This window comes from Oratosquilla oratoria, chromosome 18 (assembly GCF_046742065.1).
Source record: "Oratosquilla oratoria isolate Oo_2021 chromosome 18, ASM4674206v1, whole genome shotgun sequence".
Taxonomy (NCBI): Eukaryota; Metazoa; Arthropoda; class Malacostraca; order Stomatopoda; family Squillidae; genus Oratosquilla; species Oratosquilla oratoria.
In genome coordinates this window covers 59,087,606-59,108,390 of record NC_134794.1, presented here as the reverse complement: position 1 = coordinate 59,108,390, position 20,785 = coordinate 59,087,606, and the positions used below count along the sequence as shown (strand labels likewise).

The 20,785-nt window shown below is 34.6% G+C and overlaps 1 protein-coding gene across 6 annotated transcripts in view; it reads right to left on the bottom strand.

Annotated features, from left to right (window-relative positions):
- The window catches only part of Tomosyn (syntaxin-binding protein tomosyn), an 870,373-nt gene that overhangs the window by 220,395 nt on the left and 629,193 nt on the right, over nt 1-20,785 (bottom strand). For all 6 annotated transcript variants that reach the window (XM_076202137.1, XM_076202139.1, XM_076202138.1 and 3 more), the window contains exon 15: nt 5,910-6,026. In XM_076202137.1, the coding sequence (XP_076058252.1) occupies nt 5,910-6,026 (117 nt within the window). The remainder of the gene's footprint in view (nt 1-5,909; nt 6,027-20,785) is intronic.

Genomic DNA, 20,785 nt, shown 5'->3' with positions numbered 1-20,785 from the left:
ATTCGTTTTGTTGTACATTGGTCTTCCTATTTTATGTTTCTCATTTCTTCTTAGGTCTATTTGTTTAGTTCAAATTCTATTAATACATGGTCACTCTTTCCTACTGGTGTTTTGTAATCTATTATTTCCACAATTTCAGATTCTGACATAAGTATTAAATCCAGTCTCGATGGTTCCTCATTGTTTCTGTATCTGGTATTTTCCTTTATCCACTGAGTCAGTGTGTATTCAATAGTCATATCAAGTAGCATGTTGCCCCAGATGTCTTCTCCACCCTTTACTGTCATTTCTTCGCAACATATTTCTTTTGAACTAAAATCACCCATAATTACTATATTTCCTCCTTCCTTCAGTATATCAGTCAGTTCATACTTTGTATCCTCCAACAGTTTGGAATGATCGCTTTCTGTCCAGAACTATGTTTTGGGGGACATATACACTAATACAAATTTTCTACTTTTCATGTGCTTGCTTTCAAATTCTATCTTAATTGATTCTACATTGTTTTTTCTTTCTGTTATCTTTGTCACATTTAAGTCCTTCCTAGTCAAAAATAATACTCCCCCACCCTGTTTTTCCTTTCTATTCTTCATCCAACAGTTGTATAGGCCTTGTCCCACAGTATTTGGTGGTAGATTACTTTTTTAGTTCCTACTATTCCCATTATGTCTGGTTTTTCTAATGCCAGATAGTCATTTAGTTCATTCAGTCCTGAGATCATTCCATCTATGTTGGTATAGGCTAATTTTAATTTTTTTCTTTCTCATCTTTTTCTGTCTGCTTCGTTTCCTTTTTCCTGATATCATTTTCTCAGCCTCCGGTCCACCACTTTCCAATTTTTTTTTTTTTTTTTTCAGTCTCAGTTCTTTTTTAATTTATTTAATTTCCTTCATTTGTAAGTGTGTGTGTATTTACCAAGATGTATCTTAAGGGAAGGAGAGCTATGCTCATGGTTTCCTGTCTCTGTATTTCACCATATCTAATTAGTTCTTAAATTTGTGTAGGGTTTTTGCACACACTACTGTTTTGTTTAGTTTGTTCCATGCATCCATCACTCTGTGGGGAAATTTGTTCTTTTTCAGATCTCTTCTATAAGTGTCCTTTTTGAGCTTCCTTCCATGTCCCTTTGTATTTCTCTTATCCCAATTTAGTAAGTCTTCTCTATCAATGACTTCTATACCTTTCATGATTCTGTAGATAGTCAACAAGTCACCTCTTTCTCTCCTTTGTTCCAGAGTCAGCAATTCTAGTTTTTACAATCTCTGTTTATATGATTGTTTTGATAGTGTTGGGACTATCTTCATAGTTGCTCTCTGGATTCTCTCAAATTTCCTTGTATTCTTTTTAGTACTGGGTGACCCTTCTGTTGCTGCATACACCAATTTTGTCCTTATCAGTGTACCGTATATACTCGTCTATAGGTCGAAATCTTAAGGATTTTTTTTAGGCCAAAACCTAGGGGTCGACCTATACACAAGTAATAATCTTGTTAGGTTGAAATCCAGACATGACAAGAAAGGCTAGGAAGAACTCTTACCTTTTCTTTAGGTTCAGAAATCAAAATATTTACCTACTAAATACTACCAGTAAACAATGGGTTCATAAAATACACGGTACGTACTAAAACATGTAAAATTCCTTCTAGATACGGTAACCCCATACTGTGGTTTTACCTGTTTGTTAAATTTCTTAACACAGGCGAGCTTATTATATCATGTATACTATTACAGTACCCATAATTGTTTAAAAAAATAATGAAATGCTGTGATATTCTCAAATTTATTTATTTATTTATTTATTTATTTTTTTATAGTTTAGTTTCGACCATGGGCGCAATATAGCAATAGAAAATTAATCATTAATTTTATAAATTAAAATGTATCAACATAATATGCAATTTTGTGGGCGGAAGTGAAAATGAAAAATACCTTGCCACAAGCATAGGATCGGAACACCATCTTGTCTGTCAATTGACGGCCTCGGTGCTTCCGACAGTACCTCGCCAGGTACATTTTCTTGAAGGAATGTTATGGAGCGGAGATACATGCATTCCTTCAAGCTGCAAGAACTTTGTATAGCCAGCAAGCTAAGTGGTTGAAAAGCCCGCCAACTTCTCATTTCTTCGTCGTCGGCATGTATCATAACAAATATGACGTACTATTCGTCCGACACGACTTCATTACTTACGAAATGTTTTAGAATCTTTCTTATTTTCTTATTTCCGATCACAAAATTGCATATTACGTTGATACATTATAATCTACAAAATTAATAATAAATTTTTATTGCTATGTTGCGCCCTTGGTCGAAACTAAAAATTTACCCAAATCTAGCTTTCTACATGGTATATGTTATTGTTACCATTACCAAAACAATGCATGGATCTCACCATCACGAAAACAAACTGTTCAGTATTGCCAACTTGTTACTGTTACAGTGACACATGGTATAATCCTAAATATTTTAACTGAAATCCACCAAAATCGTTTTCCTTGATGTCGTCATCTTCACCACCAAACAGCTCCTCCCACTCACTTCTGTGTCGAGTATCGTCATACGAATCAACCTCATCAGCCATAGGAACATCAACATCATCTTTCTCCTCCACATTATTATTAGCCTGATCATCCGCACAGTTGAGATTACAAGACTAACTCTGAGTGTTGGTTAAATTTTTTTCTAACGAAACACGCCTAGCCAGTTTATTCCGAATACCGTACTTGGTAATCTACCGTACTTGGCAATCTGTTCAAGTTTTTCACTCCGCTGAAATGGCAATTTCAGTGAAACTTATTAAATATTAAAATCAGTGAACTTGAAAAACATAAACCAGAATACATCAGAATTAATGAAGTGAAAAAACCATAATAATCAATTGCTATACCAGGCACGCCATGCTACTTCAAAGCATTAAGGCAGTGGAATGCTCACAGCACCAAAAACAAAAACAAACCACTCGACCTATACATGAGTTATATGGAAAATTCCAGATTTTTTTTGCCAAAAATGGGGGGTCGACCTATACACGAGATCGACCTATAGACGAGTATATACGGTAACTAATATTTTCTTAACCATTTCTTCATCCAAGTAAAAGCCAATTTTATTTATCTTAGCAAGTTGTAGGTTTCTCTGACAATTTTGTTTATCTGTTTATCAGGGGACATATCCTTTGTGATGATTACTTCTAGGTCTTTTTCAGATCCCACTTTCATTTACTTCCTTTGCACCAATTTTATATTGTTCTTATATATATATATATATATATATATATATTTTTTTTTTTTTTTTACTTTTTCCAAATTCCATTATGCTACATTTCTTATTATTGAAGTCCACTTCCCCTTTTCTGACTCCATTCACAAATCCTGTTCAGATCTCTCTGCAGTGAATCACAATCCGCTTCAGTACTCACTTTCTTCAACAATTTTGCTTCATCTGCAAAGAAGCTCATGTAACATTCCACACCCTCATCCATGTCATTCACATAAATAGCAAACATTATTGGAGCCAATATTGATCCTTGTGGAACTCCACTAATCTCTTCTTCTAAAGTATAACCCTTATTTCTGAGCATTACTCTCATTTATCTTCCATGCAAGAAGTCCTCTGTCCATTTCAGTAGTTTATCTTGTATCCCTCCTACGGTTTCCAGTTTTCTTAATATTTTTTTTGTGTGGAACTTTGTCAAAAACTTTTTGTAGGTCTATGAAAGTGCAATCAGCCCATCCATCCCTTTCCTGTATTATATCTAGTATTCTTGTGTAAAAACAGATCAAATATGTGGCACATGATCTTCCCTGTCTAAATCCAAATTGTCTCAGATTTAGTATATTGTTCTCCTCAAAGTGTTTTATCCATCTACTTTTTGTAACTTTTTCACAAATTTTGGTTAACGTACCTGTAAGGGAAACCGGTCTGTAATGTGTTGGGTCTTCCTTATTTCCTCCTTAATAAATTAGTATATCAGCATATTTCCAGTCTTCTGGTATTTTTCCTTCTTTGAGTAACTTATTGTTTTGTCTATTAGTTTTTCTTTGCATTCTTTTAGTACCCAGTTTGCAATTCCATCTGGGCTGTGTGATTTCCTGACATCAAGGTTCATTAATTGGTCCATTATTTCTTTTTGTGTTACTATTATTTTAGTGAAAACAAACTTGAAATGTTTACTCATGACTTCAGCCATTTCTGTATCTTCTGTGTATTCCATATTCCCCTGGAGTATTTTCACTATTTCCTGTTTGTTTTTTAGTTTACCATTCACATATCTATAAAATAGTTTTGGCTGATCCTTACATTTTTCTTTTATGTCTTTTTCATAATTTCTTTTTTTCTCCTTGCATATTTTTATATGTTCATTCCTTTGATTTATATATATTTGCCACTTTCTAGGTTTTCTGTCTTTTCTCCATCTTTTCCAAGATTTATCTCTTGTATCTTTTGCTTTGTTGCACCTTCTGTTAAACCAGCATTTAACATAAACTTTTCCTGTTTTCGTTTTGGGACATATTTATCCACTCCCTCTTTATAGATTTCCATCAGAATCATCCATTTTTCTTCCACTTATGTTTCTTCATTGTAGAATTTTTCCCAACTCACTTTCTGAAAAAAATTCCAAAGTTTCTCAAAGTCTGTTTTCTGTACATCAGTCTTCCTTTTCTGTATTTCTCACTTCTCTCTATATTTCCTCCTTTAATAACTTAAGTAATATGCAGTCACTTTTCCCAATTGGTCTCTTGTATTCAATTATATCCACAATTTCAGGCTCAATGGTTCTTCATTATTTCTAAATCTATTGTTTTCCTATACCCATTGTGTCATTATATGTTCTATAGTCCTGTCAAGTAATACATTTCCTTATAGATCCTCTCCACCTTTCACTGTCATCTCTTCCCAACAGATTTCTTTGCAGTTAAAATCTCCCTTATGTATCACATTACTTCCATCCTCCAGCATCTCATTTAATGAAAGTCTTGTATCTTCTAAGATTTTAGAATAATCTCTGTCTCTCAAGACCCATTTTTGGGGGCATATAAATCACCACAAACTTTCTATTTTTCATGTCACTATCTTCCACTCCTATTGGAATCATCTCCACCCTGTTATCTCCATTTGTAACTTTCATCACATTTAAGTTTTTCTTAGCCAAGAACATGACTCCTCCACCAGTGATTATATAATCCATGTCAAACATTGGTATTAGTGGACCCCTTAACTTTGTCTCCACATTTCCCATTATGTCTGTTTTTTCTTCTGACAAGTAATCATTTAGTGTGAATGTGTGTGTGTGTGGGGGGGGGGGGGGGGGCTATGGGATTTTTGGGGAGTCTAGGCAGTGCCCAAAACATATTTTTATTTAACCCTTATTTTAAATTCCTCTTATGACCTTTCAGTTTACAGTTGGATCTTTTTAGAACACATACCAATCATATACCAAGGAGGACTAGGACCTATATATATACACCAAAGTTCCTATATAAAGGGAGTGGCCTAGTCAAGGCACAAACCCACTATCACTAATCCCACACTCATCCAACACCCATTTGCTGTCTCTTCTATCTTAGCTCTTTATGAGTGAAAGCTCCCTCTTGTCCCCTGTCCATTGCTAAGGGCAGAGCAATCCACCAAACCACTTACATCCCAAAAATTATTCTGTTTTTAAGTAGGAGAGCACCTATTTTGCCAAAATGTACTAAAATTAATCCTCCTGTATTTACCAATTTACCTACCTACCTGTACCAGTTATTCAATTTCCACATAATTTTTGAAAGACTTACACATCCTTATATACAGTAAATCTGAAAGTGTCTTCATCTACATTCTTTCTACCCCATGAAATATTTTTAATGTAAACTGATGTTACCATAATACCTAGAACTATATAAAGAACGGTAAAATATCATGCTCACCACTCTTGCGTGTGTAGGAGTCAGCAAAGGCAAGACAGGTGATGGCTTCACTGCTGATGTTATCCAAGCTACTGATGCTTGATGAACGAGACCGACTGAATGAACCATCTAATTTATCTATCACCATAATTTAAGGAAAATTAATTAGAAATCTCTTCAATCTATCATATAATCTTTTATCAGCATTGTGAAATATTACTCAAACAGCATATATTTCCTTCATGATATTCAAAGCTATTTTTATTCACATATTTATTCATGACTTAAGAAAACAAATAATATCTAAATAAATTTAAAACAATGCATGACATTATATATGAACACTATTACATTACCAGACCAACATCTAGCCAATAGCCAATAACATCTAGCCAATAGCCAACAAGCAGTCAATTGCTTTGTAATCGTACCTTTCAGTACTAGTATCAAGCCATTCACATACTATTAAATATACAAGCACAACCACTGAATGTTTTTGTGAAAAACACATGCACAATCATATGAATACAAAACACACAAAAACTATTCAAAATGTGCACATAATTAATTATAAATGCAAATGATAACCAAACTTAAAACATAAAAAGGGCATGATGGTGCAGTGCTTATAAGATTTTTTCTTCTATTTTCATGACTACACATACTATCCTACACAATCTTTATTTTTGTATCATGCAGGAACAAGTAATGTCAGGCTTCACTTGTGCAGAGAAAATTCATTAGACACTAAGTGCTATTTGGTCCATAATCAATTCCACCCCAAGTTATCCTCTTCTAAGGACAAGTCAGGCGGGGTTTAAATGGTTGGCAGCTAAAACTATATACTCAATTTTATGTAAATTTTTATCAAAGTGTGATGGAATGGGTTAAATTGGTTTGTGCTGGATAAACAGTGCAATGCAAATTGGAATATTTTGGGAAGACTGTAAGGAAACTAGATCAGGTAGGTCTGTCATTAGTAACCTACACTGACATGAATTTACACTGGTTTATACAGCATAGATAATTAAGGGGGGTCAGACATTTAAAAAAAATAATTATGTCTAAAAGTGTTTTAGAAGATAACAAGTTTTATGTAACCAAAGTTTGAAAATTATTTTGTTGTGGCAACAGCTCATCTAAAGTATATGGGTAGACCTTGGGTGGATGGTGAAATGACACATGCTATTCTTGCATAATGGCTAATTTTACAGTGATAATCCCACCATTCCTTGTTGGAGACATGTGACAATCCTTGAACAGGGGTATATAAGAAAGTAAGGGGAGGGAAAGAGGAGTGCCCATCTAATCTCCAAAAATTGAGCACATCACTCTGACCCCCTCAGTACACTTTGACATACCATAACCCGGAACTATAAATTTGATAATGAAAAGTTATTGAAAATATAAAACTACTGGTAGTTTTATTTCCTTCAAAATTGGTGAATCTATAGTTCATTTCATGGTCTCTAGTTCTATGAAAGCAGATTCTAAAATTTTCCATTATGTGAATTAGAAAAAATAGATAAATTATCCAAAATATCTGCTGAAGCAGCAAATACTTTTTTCCTTATTACTGCTGAGGCTTTGAAAAAAGGAAATTTCATAGCATGATTACCCAAGTGCTGTACTATAAAGGAGTAAAATTTGGGCCATACAGATGACACGACATGAAATATTATGATAATTCTGACTACTGGATGAGAAATACAGCCTAAAATGCAATACATATATGAAATATCAACTCATAATTTGCATTAGTTTTTCATTTGAAAAAAAAAAAAAATTGTCTGACCCTCCTTAAGAGTTTTGTAGATGAACATGACTTGATACTTGGCGAGTTGTATAATTATATAGTAAAAGTCCATTCTTTCAGCACCTAATGTTTCAAGAAAATCCAATTTCATGGTACATTTTATGAAATAATCCCATTCTTATAATTTCATTACCTTTCAGTGCATTTTCTGAAAGGTAGACATATAAAATTTTAAATGAGCACTGCTTTAGTTAGCTCTAGGCCTAGCAAGGTCAGCTTGTCTACAATGATATCATGAACTTAACTCCTCCCAACAGGCTCACTGACTAGCTATATTAGCAAATTTACTTATAGCATATTATATATTGAACAAATTTAAGTGTATTGTATGATATAAAATACAATAAAATCATACATTCACTAATTGTATGCTTTATATGCCATACACAGTCCCAGTTGAAGTCTACACTAAGATCAAATGTACATATATTTCACGTGTATAAATGCATTGTGCATAGGATTTTTTTTATTAAAGATACCATATGTAGCTTATTAAATATCTATAGTATTGTGAAAGGTTGATAAAAATATATGCACTAGAATGCATCCATTCTTTGTTTACAGGCCTGTGTCAGTGGCATGTAACACATCTTGGGTACTGCACACTTACCATACCAGTAACAGCCCTGCTCAAGATCTTCAATACACCACATAAATACACCTTTGTATGAGTTAGTTTGAATTTTCTTTAATTGTATAAATAAAATAAATACATTGCATATTAATTACTCATTGCTTATGGTTTAAAATAATTTCATTCTAGAAAACTGTCCAATGCTTCAGCAAATTCATCATTTCAGCAACTGTTTGGTCCTAAAAGTGCCGAAAGACAGGACTTCTACTGTGTGGATAAGAGTGACTTTAGCCTCGACTAATTAGCTAAGAGAACAATGTGAGTTACAATGTTTGTGTAGCAAGTTCTTTGGCCTTAAAAAATGGTGGGTTGAAATGGAAAACTGGATTGAAAGTGAAACATAGAATGGACTGGCAAGGAAGATCTAGAAAAAATTAGAAGATATACAATTATAGGACCTACATGAAATACAGGCTTAGGATGAAACATGCTCTGGACTCAGATTTGCCTAGCCTTTAAGTTGTGCAGTGAACAGATTTGGAGATTAGCAACCTGGAAAGCCTGAATTTACTGTGTAGTTGATTGACTGTGCTGGTAGATATGCAAGTTTCTACTGTAGTTCAATTAAATACAAATGGATCAACTTGGCTCAGAGTACTATGGGTTGCATAGTCTTAAGTGATGGTTTTAGGGAGGGTAAATTGGATTTGCATTTTGTTTTTGCTTACTTTTTCATATGATAAGTTAGAAAACTATATTTATATTAAAAAGTGGTAGTTTGAGTAGACTGACACAAACAGGAAGGCTAGGTTAGCTGAAAACTATTACATTAGTGAGCAAAATGCAATTGAATTATGCAAGAAGTTAAACAGGATTATCTATTTGGAAAGGACATAAAATGAAAATATGACTACAGGTGGAAGAAGAGATGATATGCAATCAGTTAGACAAGCTCAGTAAGTTCAGAAACTGAAAAATTAGTTAAAACCAAAGTAGATGGCATTAGGTTAAAAGTAATGTGAGGTTAGTTTCACTGAGGAGTGTAAATAAATCTGATAAAGAAAATATCAGAGGTGGGTGGTTTGATTCAGAAAGTCCAATTATCCAGGCGCGATTCGAAAAAACTGAAATCCATATATGTGTATATATATATATATATATATATATATATATATATATATATATATATATATATATATATATATATATATATATATATATATATACATACATATATATATATAAATATACAGAGCCCTTAACCTCTTCACTCCAGGGCACATCGCACGTCTGGCAGCATTAGCTGCCCGATGTGCGATGTTGCATCATAATAATCACATTATAAAAAATAAAGTCAGTGCTCAATCATTCATTCTCTTTCACCCGTGTATTTTGATAACCATAGAAAATTGATGAAGCCAGTTTAGAGAGAATGGAGATTACGTAGGTACGACTACAATAAATATAATCAAGATGCCGACGTCGGCATCATTGAGTACCCACTTGCTCCTCATGCCGCCTACCGTACATAGGCGTCACCATATGGAAGTGGTTAAATGTCTAAGTGCCACCCCAAGGAAAAGTTCTCAGTGATGCCCCCTCTTCCCCCATCACCACTTCCCATCACCACCATTCCTTACTGCCTATTATAGGTATTGGCTTGTGAAATCTTGTGAAATAATTAAACAGATTTTAAAAATGTTATTTAATGTCCCTTTTTTAATCATAATTATTTTATCAGCCTTGTGGGCGACATGTCCAGACTAGACTTGCCGTCCCCACTAAATGTGCCACCCCCGGGCATATGCCCCCTGCCCCCCCATGTGAGGGATATATATATATATATATATATATATGTATATATATATATATATATATATATATATATATATATATATATATATATTCGTGAAGTAAGGAAGCAGGTTTTCTTTGATGCATGTAGAATTAAATACGACAGCATTCTGACAATTGTTAAACTTTTTCTTAATGTTTTCTATTTGTCTTATCAACTTTTTTCCAGTTGTAGGGTGAGCTGATACAAGTTCTCCAAAGTTTTCCATTTAATATTCTCGAGCTTTCGTCTTCAAAGAGACATCATCAGGATTGACATAATTTCTGCAATAATGAATACAAATGTTGGTACATATAAGTTACAAAATAAATTACAAAAATACAAATACAAATAAACAGGTAGAACAAAAGATATATAACAAGAGTTATTACTTACGTCTATAAGGAAAGTACAAATGATAGAGAGAGAGAAAGGTTTAAATACATAAACTGCTATCCGAGTTCCCATTACGGAGTCTGGCGGATCGTCTGAGTGGTGGGGGAGTGGGGGGTAGGAGGGGAGGGGGAGGGGGAGAGGGGACCTCAATGTAGCGATGTCTCAGGTTAGCGCTACTGTACAGTTTAATGCTGGACGTCATGTCCGACTGGATATTTATAGTGGGGGCAGAGTCCCTGATGTGGAATGCCTCCAAGAGTTTCAACCTTCTAGGGTCCTCACTGTACGCAATAATTTTGGTACATTGAACTAAGGTGTCTCTGTCAATATTTCTATTGTGATATTTTGAATAATGGTCCTTGATCGCTCCGTCCTGTTGGTGAAAGGTTAGTCTTCGGCTGAGAGTACATCTGGTGTGCCCGACGTATGTGGTATCGCGAGACGTGCAATTCTCGGCTGGACATTTGAATAAATACACCACGTTGGCTTTAGATGTAAAGTCAGCTCGACTATTACAGTTGTTTTTCATCACCATTGAACAGGTTCTAGGGTTACGATAGTATATAAGGACTCGGATCTCATGGTTCTCTTTAGTGGGGTGACAATTTTTCTTAATTATGTCCTTGATTGCTTTTTCATCCTTTTTGTAGGCATCACTGAAGGTGTTACGATAAAAAACGTTAATAAAATTAGGCTTATTGGCGCTTTGGTTGGACCCAAGTTCACACAGTAATTTATTGGTTATGCGGTCAAAATCACAGTTAGCATAACCATTATTGGTGAGCATTTGTCGCGATACCACATACGTCGGGCACACCAGATGTACTCTCAGCCGAAGACTAACCTTTCACCAACAGGACGGAGCGATCAAGGACCATTATTCAAAATATCACAATAGAAATATTGACAGAGACACCTTAGTTCAATGTACCAAAATTATTGCGTACAGTGAGGACCCTAGAAGGTTGAAACTCTTGGAGGCATTCCACATCAGGGACTCTGCCCCCACTATAAATATCCAGTCGGACATGACGTCCAGCATTAAACTGTACAGTAGCGCTAACCTGAGACATCGCTACATTGAGGTCCCCTCTCCCCCTCCCCCTCCCCTCCTACCCCCCACTCCCCCACCACTCAGACGATCCGCCAGACTCCGTAATGGGAACTCGGATAGCAGTTTATGTATTTAAACCTTTCTCTCTCTCTATCATTTGTACTTTCCTTATAGACGTAAGTAATAACTCTTGTTATATATCTTTTGTTCTACCTGTTTATTTGTATTTGTATTTTTGTAATTTATTTTGTAACTTATATGTACCAACATTTGTATTCATTATTGCAGAAATTATGTCAATCCTGATGATGTCTCTTTGAAGACGAAAGCTCGAGAATATTAAATGGAAAACTTTGGAGAACTTGTATCAGCTCACCCTACAACTGGAAAAAAGTTGATAAGACAAATAGAAAACATTAAGAAAAAGTTTAACAATTGTCAGAATGCTGTCGTATTTAATTCTATATATATATATATATATTTATATATATATATATGTATTTACCTAGTTGTATTTTGCGGGAGAAGAGCTATGCTCGTAGGGACCCGCAGTTGTATCTTTCCACATCCAGTTCTTTCTTAAAGTTGTGTATAGTTTTAGCACTCACTGTTTTCTTGTGTGTATTTACCTAGTTGTATTTACCTAGTTGTATTTTGCGGGAAGGGGAGCTATGCTCGTGTTGTCCCGCCTTTGTGTGTGTGTGTGTGTGTGTGTTGAGACATTCTGACAAGTTAAAGTGGGTGGGAAGGGGAAAGACTGAGTCTTAATCCAAGTTTTATTCTTGACTAGTTTTGCTACAAGCTTTTTCAAAAAGAATATTGCTACAGGGCTAGAAGTGGCATATATGTACACATGCATACCTTTCTGAATGCAAAGGAACTCATATGTTACAGTGACAGAGGAATTAGTTAAATGGTGCTGGAAATTAATAATAAATCAATAACAATTTGGCAAGAAAAATACTATTATTAGAAAAGGAAAGAAATAATAATGGAAAAATAAAAATAATGCAAGAATAAAATTTGTTTGAACTAAAACGAAAAATGTGGCAAGGAAAGTATGAGAATTAGCCTGGGGGCCTGGTGCATGGTACGGATTGGATGTTTTTCCACTTATTGAGGGCATAGGTGGATGTTATTTTTGCTCACTTCAAGTCTCCTGTCCTTTTGTTTATGTTGTTGTAATTAGCCATGTGTAGAGAATCGATGATTTTTCTTTGTTTTTTGTGTAGTCCTTGGGCCAAGATGGTGGGTTTCTTCCAATCTGGTAAGTGTCCTTCTATGTCTGCATGGTTTACAAGGTAATTTGTCTCATGGTAGTGTCTAATGTCAGCTTTGTGTTCTTTGAGTCTGTCAGTACTCTGTATGTTTCTCTGAAGTATGCGCTGTCACATCCATTGCAGGGAATTTTGTAAACTATACTGGTGTTGCTGTGAGGTTTTGTATTATTCTTCCGAACCAAGTGCCCAATTTTCTTACCCATGTTGTTAAAAATTATTAGACCTGAAGGTCTAGATATCCTACTTAGTGTGTGAGAAAAGCCAGAATCTGGGACCACAATGAAATGTAGGTCTGGTTTTTCTGTATTTACTTTTCTATTTTTGATGTTGGTGGCTGAACTACATTACAGCAGCCTTTAAAAACCTCAAATACCCAGAAGGAATGCTCAGATCATCAATCCAAAAAGCCACCAACATCAAAAATACAAAAGCAAATACAGAAAAACCAGACCTATGTTTCATCATGGTCCCAGATTCTAGCTTTTCCTGCACACTAAGTAAGATACTTAGACCTTCAGGTCTAGTAGGTCTAGTAGGTGTTATTGACAAAAGAAAGAAAATTGGACACTTGGTTAGGAAGAACACAAAACCTCACAGCAACACCAGTATAGTTTACAAAATTCCCTGCAATGGATGTGACAGCACATGCTTTGGAGAAACATACATAGGACTGACAGACTCAAAGAACACAAAGTGGACATTAGACACTACTGTGAGACAAATGCCCTTGTAAACCATGTAGACATAGAAGGACACTTACCAGATTGGGAGAAATCCAGCATCTTGGCCCAAGGACTACACAAAAAACAAAGAAATATCATTGAATCTCGAAACATAGCTAATTACAAAAACACAAAAGGACAGGAGACTTAAAGTGAGCAAAAATTATATCTACTTATGCCCTCAATGAGTGGAAAATCTCCGATCTGTACCATGCACCAGGCCCCCAGACTAAATTTCACACTTTCCCTACCACATTTTTCATTTTAGTTCAAACAAATTTTATTCTTGCATTATTTTTTTTTTGCCATTATTATTTATTTTCTTTTCTAGTAATACTATTTTTCTTTCCAAATTGTTATTAATTTATTATCAATTTCCAGTACCATTTAAATAATTCCTCTGTCACTGTAAAATATGAGTTCCTTTGCACTCAGAAAGGTATGCATGTGTACATATACGCCAATTCTAGCCCTGTAGAAATATTCTTTTTGAAAAAGCTTGTAGCAAAACTAATCAAGAATAAAACTCAGAATAAGACTCCAGTCTTTCCTCTTTCCACTCACTGCATATATATATATATATATATATATATATATATACACATATATGTATATATATGTATGTATATATATATATATATATATAAGTATATATACATATATATATATATTTATATATACATATGTAAATATATATATATATATGTATAAACATATATATATACATATAATATATATATATATTCATATATGGACTTCAATTTTTTTTAATTGCACCTGGCTGGATAATCGGATAATTGGACTTTCTGAATTGGACCACCCACCTTTGGAAAATATACATATCAGGTCCTGTGAAATACAAGTGACCAAGTCAGCATTTTAACAATAGCTGGACAAGGTTTGCTAAGAACCAAGAATCAAAAAGTACAGCATATTGACTGGGTATTAAAAAGATTTGTAGCATCTAAATTGTATCTGGACTGAATATGAGAGATGGAATTGGATAGAGAATAGGGCTTAGAGGGGGATAGGGGTTACAAAATTGGGTTGCCTGAAAAAAGTAATTGCAGGGAAAATTTAAAGCCTAATAAAGTGATGTAATGGGATTAATGATGTTGCAAAGTAGGGAATAAAAATCAGACAATGTGTAATAAAATAACTAAGAATTTCAAGCATCTGTGTGGCTACAGTATATCTACATAGGGCAGGGGTTAGAGTGTCCCAACTGCACTGAAGTTACATATCATTCATTACTAGTGACTATGTAGGGTATTAGACACAAATTGCAATATAATTCACATATTCTTCATGTTGGGTTTGATTAAAGGGAATTAGGTATGTATTTAATCAATCATATGACAAAATTAGGTAACCTTGAAAAGTGGAACTGATCAGAAAGCATTATTATTTCCTATGGGTGTACATACACTGCCTTCCTACTTGTGAATGAACAATACAGGAGGACAAATAACCTTGGTTACTACTCTGTACCCAGGGGTACTTGATTTCATTTCATTAAGAAGTTCCTAACCTTTGCTCAATTTCCCTCCTAATATGGCAGGATAGGAGTAAAAATCTACAAAATTTTAGGAAAGCAATGGGATCTTTTTTGAGTACAGGTTATAATGGGTCCTAGTTTAATTAATTAGCCAAAGATAAAACCATGAATTCATAAATTGAACAGGTGTGTGCACACACACACACACACAGACACAAATGTAAATGATAAATTAAAAGACAAACACAAAATTGTAAAACTGCATGGAGATAAAGAATATATAGACGACACAGAAATGGCAGAAGTTATGATCAGACATTTCAGGTCTGTTTCTACAATTGAGAGCTCACAAATTTGGGAAGATGGACAACAAGAAAGATCACCCAAAATGAAAGAAAGGTAACACAGAAAGAAATAAGAGACCAAATAAAAAACCTAGATGTTAGGAAATTGCATGGACAGGATGGAATTGCAAATAAGATACAGAAAGAGTGTATAGATGAACTGACAGACAAATTATACAAGATAATAGACTTTTCACTAAAAGAAGGAAAGGTACCACAAGATTGGAAAGATGCAAACACAGTACCAATATATAAAGGAGGAAACAAAGAAGATCCTACAAACTTCAGATCGGTACCCCTTACAAGCACAGTAGCAAAAATATGCAAGATAGTTATCAGAAACAAATGGATCAAACACTTGGAAGAGAATAAAATACTAAACCCTAAACCATTTAGCTTTAGAAGTGGAAGATTGTGTACAACCTTAACATGCTTTTACTTGAGATTAATTGAGATAATACAAGAAAGAGATGGCTGGGCAGATTGCGCCTTCTTGGACTTGCAGAAGGTTTTTGACAAAGTGCCACATAAAAAGTTAATAAGAAAAATTGAAATAATAGGAGGAATAAAAGGTAAGCTACTGGAATGGATAAAAGATTTCTTAAGTGGGAGAAAAATGAGAGTGGTACTTAGAGAAAAAAATTCGAACTGGGAAGATGTGATATGTGGCATCCCGCAAGGCTCTGTATTGGTTCCTTTAAAGTTTGCCATATATATGATATGAATGAGGGAGTGAAGTGTTACATGAACTTCTTTGCTGATGATACCAAATTACTCAAGAGAGTAAGCACGGAAGAAGATTGCAGATTGCTACAAGAGACCTGGACAAAATATGGGAATGGAGTCAGAGGTGTGATATGAACTTTAACATTAAGAAATGTAGTATAATGAAATTTTGAAAAAGCAAAAATAGAATATCGGGTCAATATAAAATTGGTAAAAAGGAAGTCAAAAAAGTTGATTCAGAAAGGGACCTGGGAGTGATTATCTCAACTGACTTGACACCTGATAAATATGTAAATAAATTAGTTGGAGAGATTTTTAACTTAAGATCAATGAAAGTGGCCTTTGACTACATGGATGAATAAATGGTAAAAATAGTGGTTGCACTAATAAGACCTAAACCAGAGTATGCTGCAACACTATGGGCACCTAGCACACACACACACAAATACAACTAGGTAAATACAACTAGGTAAATAAAAAATAAATAAATAAAAAAAAATCCAAAGAGCAGTGACAAAAATGGCACCTACACTATCAGATTTGACATATGAACAAAGATTGGAGAAATTACATCTATCAACACTGGAACAGAAGAGAAAGTGGTGATTTGTTGACCATTTACAGAATTATAAAAGGGATGGAAATTATTGATAGAGACGACTTATTAAAATGGGACAGAAGAGAAACAAGAGGACATGAAAAGAAGCTAAAGAAGGACAGTTACAGAAGAAATTCGAAAAATAATAGCTTCCCACATAAAGTAATTGATGTCTGGAACAAACTAAACAAAGAAACAGTGAGTGCCAAAACTATACAAGATTTTAAGAATAAACTTGATGCGGAGAGATACGAAAATGGGTTACTACAAGCATAGCTCTCGTCCCATAAAATACAACTAGGTAAATACAAGAGGTCATGGAAGTATTTACAATTACATAAATAAACACTTGATTAATTGGAGAGTAGGAGACTGGACACAAGCATTACTCCTTTCTTGTATAGTACAATTAGGTAAACACATACCTCAAGTCTACTTGAACACAGCTATCTTGGAAGGTGCAAGGTTCACACAGGGATTGCTGACCTCAATGCAGATGAAAACACACACCAAATGTTTTATTTGGTTGAAATAATCTGCTTAAGATTTTAGAAAAGCTTTCAAAATATAATATATTTGATTTTCTTTCCCATTATCTATGACAGAGCACATTCTGTCCTTGAATGATTATCAAAATAATGTAAAGACTCTGTAGTATGAAAGTTCTCAATTCTCAACTTATCCTGATCATAGGCTGACAGAAATAAATGTTTCTAACATTTAAGTTAAAAACTAGGGCCTTTTCATCTCTTTTATGTTCACTCTATGATTCATAGAACCATTCTATCTTGGAAAATGAAAAAAAAAAAAAAAAAATTTACTTTTGGCAATTCCTTATTATAAAAATAGCCAAGAAAATATTCACTGATATTGCTAAAACTAATGGCAAAGGTGCATCAGAGAACAATAAGACATCAGAAGAAAGTATCATCATGACTAGCTCTTACTATCGATATATGTGTATTTACCTAACTGGAGTATACAAGCAAGGAGCAACACACATGAGGTCCTAGTTCTTACTCTCTAATTATCATACCTGGTTATAAATTCACATATGGATCCAACTTTGGCTATATCTCCTTATTCTCCATTTATCATCTTTGATCTAAATTCATGTATTGTTCTACTTTGGGGTATATTAGTTTCTAAGATATTCCAATTATTTATGCATCTACCGGTATGTGGAAAAATATAGTTTGTCATGTCCTTTAGACATTTAGTCTTTCTCTTAAAGCCGCGACCACCCTCACCATCCCCTCATGTAGAAAAGGAGAAGACGGGGAGAAATCCCTTTAGGCTGCATCAATTTATTTCCCACACAAACTCCCTCACCTGCAACCTCCACCCACTCTACCTCATCCATACACAACCATTCTCCATTCACCCTTATCTTCTGGCCTCTCCTGTCCTTCCTCAACAGACATTCCCCACTTTCCCAATACCCCTTTTACCCCATCCATCCATCTTATCCTATGTCAACCCCTCATGTTCACTCCTTCCACCTCTACCTTCCACAACTCTTTTACTAGTCTTTCTTCATTCTTTCCATGTGTCCAAACTATCCCAATACTCTTCTATTAATCCTCCCTCCCAATTCCCTTTCCACTCCCATTCTCCTCTTCACCTCATTTCTCACTCTATCCAGCCTAGTAACCCCTATCATACTTCTCAGGCACCTCATCTCAAGAGAGTAAGCACAGAAGAAGATTGCAGATTGCTACAAGAAGACCTGGACAAAATATGGGAATGGAGTCAGAGGTGTGATATGAACTTTAACATTAAGAAATGTAGTATAAGGGAATTTGGAAAAAGCAAAAATAGAATATAGGGTCAATATAAAATTGGTAACAAGTCAAAAAAGTCGATTCAGAAAGGGACCTGGGAGTGATTATCAATTGACTTGGCACCTGATAAACATGTCAATAAATTATTTGGAGAGACTTTTAACTTATTAAGATCAATGAAAGTGGCCTTCGACTACATGGATGAAAAAATGGTAAAGAAAATAGTGGTTACGCTGGTAAGACCTAGAGTATGCTGCAACACTATGGGCACCTAGCACAAAAAAGAACATACAAAAATTAGAAAGAATCCACAGAGCAGCAACAAAAATGGCACCTACATTATCAAAATTGACATACAAACAAAGATTGGAGAAATTACATCTATCAACACTGGAACAGAGGTGATTTGTTGACCATTTACAGAATTATGAAAGGGATGGAAATTCTTGATAGATATGACTTATTAAAATGGGACAGAAAAGAAACAAGAGGACACGAAAAGATGCTAAAGAAGGACAGTTACAGAAGAGATTTGAAAAAAAAAAAAAAAAAAGCTTCCCACATAGAGTGATTGATGTCTGGAACAAACTAAATGGAGAAACAGTGAGTGATAAAACTATACAAGACTTTAAGAATAAACTGGATGTGGAGAGATACAAAATCGGGTCACTACGAGCATAGCTCTGGTCCGATAAAATACAACTAGGTAAATACAACTAGATAAATACATTCAAACTCCTCTCTTATGTTCCATATTTCTGCCCTGTACAGTGCCGTCCTGCAAAATACAACTAGGTAGATACATTTTATAAAGTACCACACAAAAAACTAATAAGAAAAATTAAACCAATAGGTGGTATAATAGGAAAATTATTGGAATGAATGGAAGACTTCTTGACTGGGAGAAAAATGAGGGTAGTAATTAGAGACAAATAACCAACCTGGGAAGAAATGATAAGTGGTGTCCCGCAAGGTTCGGTATTGGCTCCGATCATGTTTGCCATATATATGAATAACATGAATGAGGATGTGGAATGTTATATGAACTTCTTCGCAGATGATGCAAAAATACTAAAGAAAGTACAGAGGAAGATTGTGAATCACTACAGATAGACCTGGATAAAATCTGGAAATGGAGTCAAAAATGGGAAGTGAACTTTAACATCAAGAAATGTAGTACAATGGAGTTTGGAAAAAGCAAAAATAGAATATCGAGTAATAATAAAATTGGTGAAGTCAAAAAAGTGAGCTTGGAAAGTGACCTAGGAGTAATTATCAACAAAGACATGTCACCAAATAAACATATCAATACAATAGTCGGAGAAACCTTCAACTTGCTTAGGTTGATGTAAGTGGGTTTTGACTATTTGAATGAGGAAATGGTAAAGAAAATATTAGTTACACTGATAAAACAAAAACTGGAGTATGCTGCAACAGTATGGTCACCCAGTAGTACAAAGAATATAAAGAAATTAGAAAGAATACAGAGAGCAATGACAAAGATGGCACCAACACTCTCCAAATTGACATATGAACAAAGATTGTCCAAATTGGAGCTACCAACCCTGGAACAAAGAAGAGAAAGAGGAGATCTACTGACTATTTGTAGAATCATGAAAGGTATGGAAGTCCAAGAGATGATTTATTAAAGTGGGACAAGAGAAAAACAGGACATGAAAAGAAACTCAAAAAGCATAGTTATACAAGAGATCTGAAAAAGAATAACTTCCCACACAGAGTGGTGGATATTTGGAATAAATTAGATAAGGTAGCAATGTGTGCAAATACTATTCAAGGATTTAAGAACAAAATTGATGCTGAAAGTACAAATATGGGTCACTATGAGCATAGCTCCCTTCTCATATAATACAACTAGGTAAATACAATCTTCTCTTAGCATCCATTCCCAAATGTCTATTTCTCACTTATCTCAATCTACATTCTACCTCCCCCTGCACTCCTCCCTCTCCCACCACATTCACACCGAACTATCTACAACTATCCACTTCTTCCAGTCTTTCTCCCTTAATACTCATTTTCAGTCTGCTGCCACTTTCTCCCCTTGTAAATCTCATCACCTTAATTTACCCACATTTACCTTCAACTTCCTTCTTTTGAACACCTTCCCAAACTTGGTCACCAACTTCCTCAGTCCCTCCTCTGATCCTGCATATATGTATATATATATATATATATATATATATATATATATATATATATATATATATATATATATATATATGGCCAGTAGATCTCTTCTTTCTCTTTGTT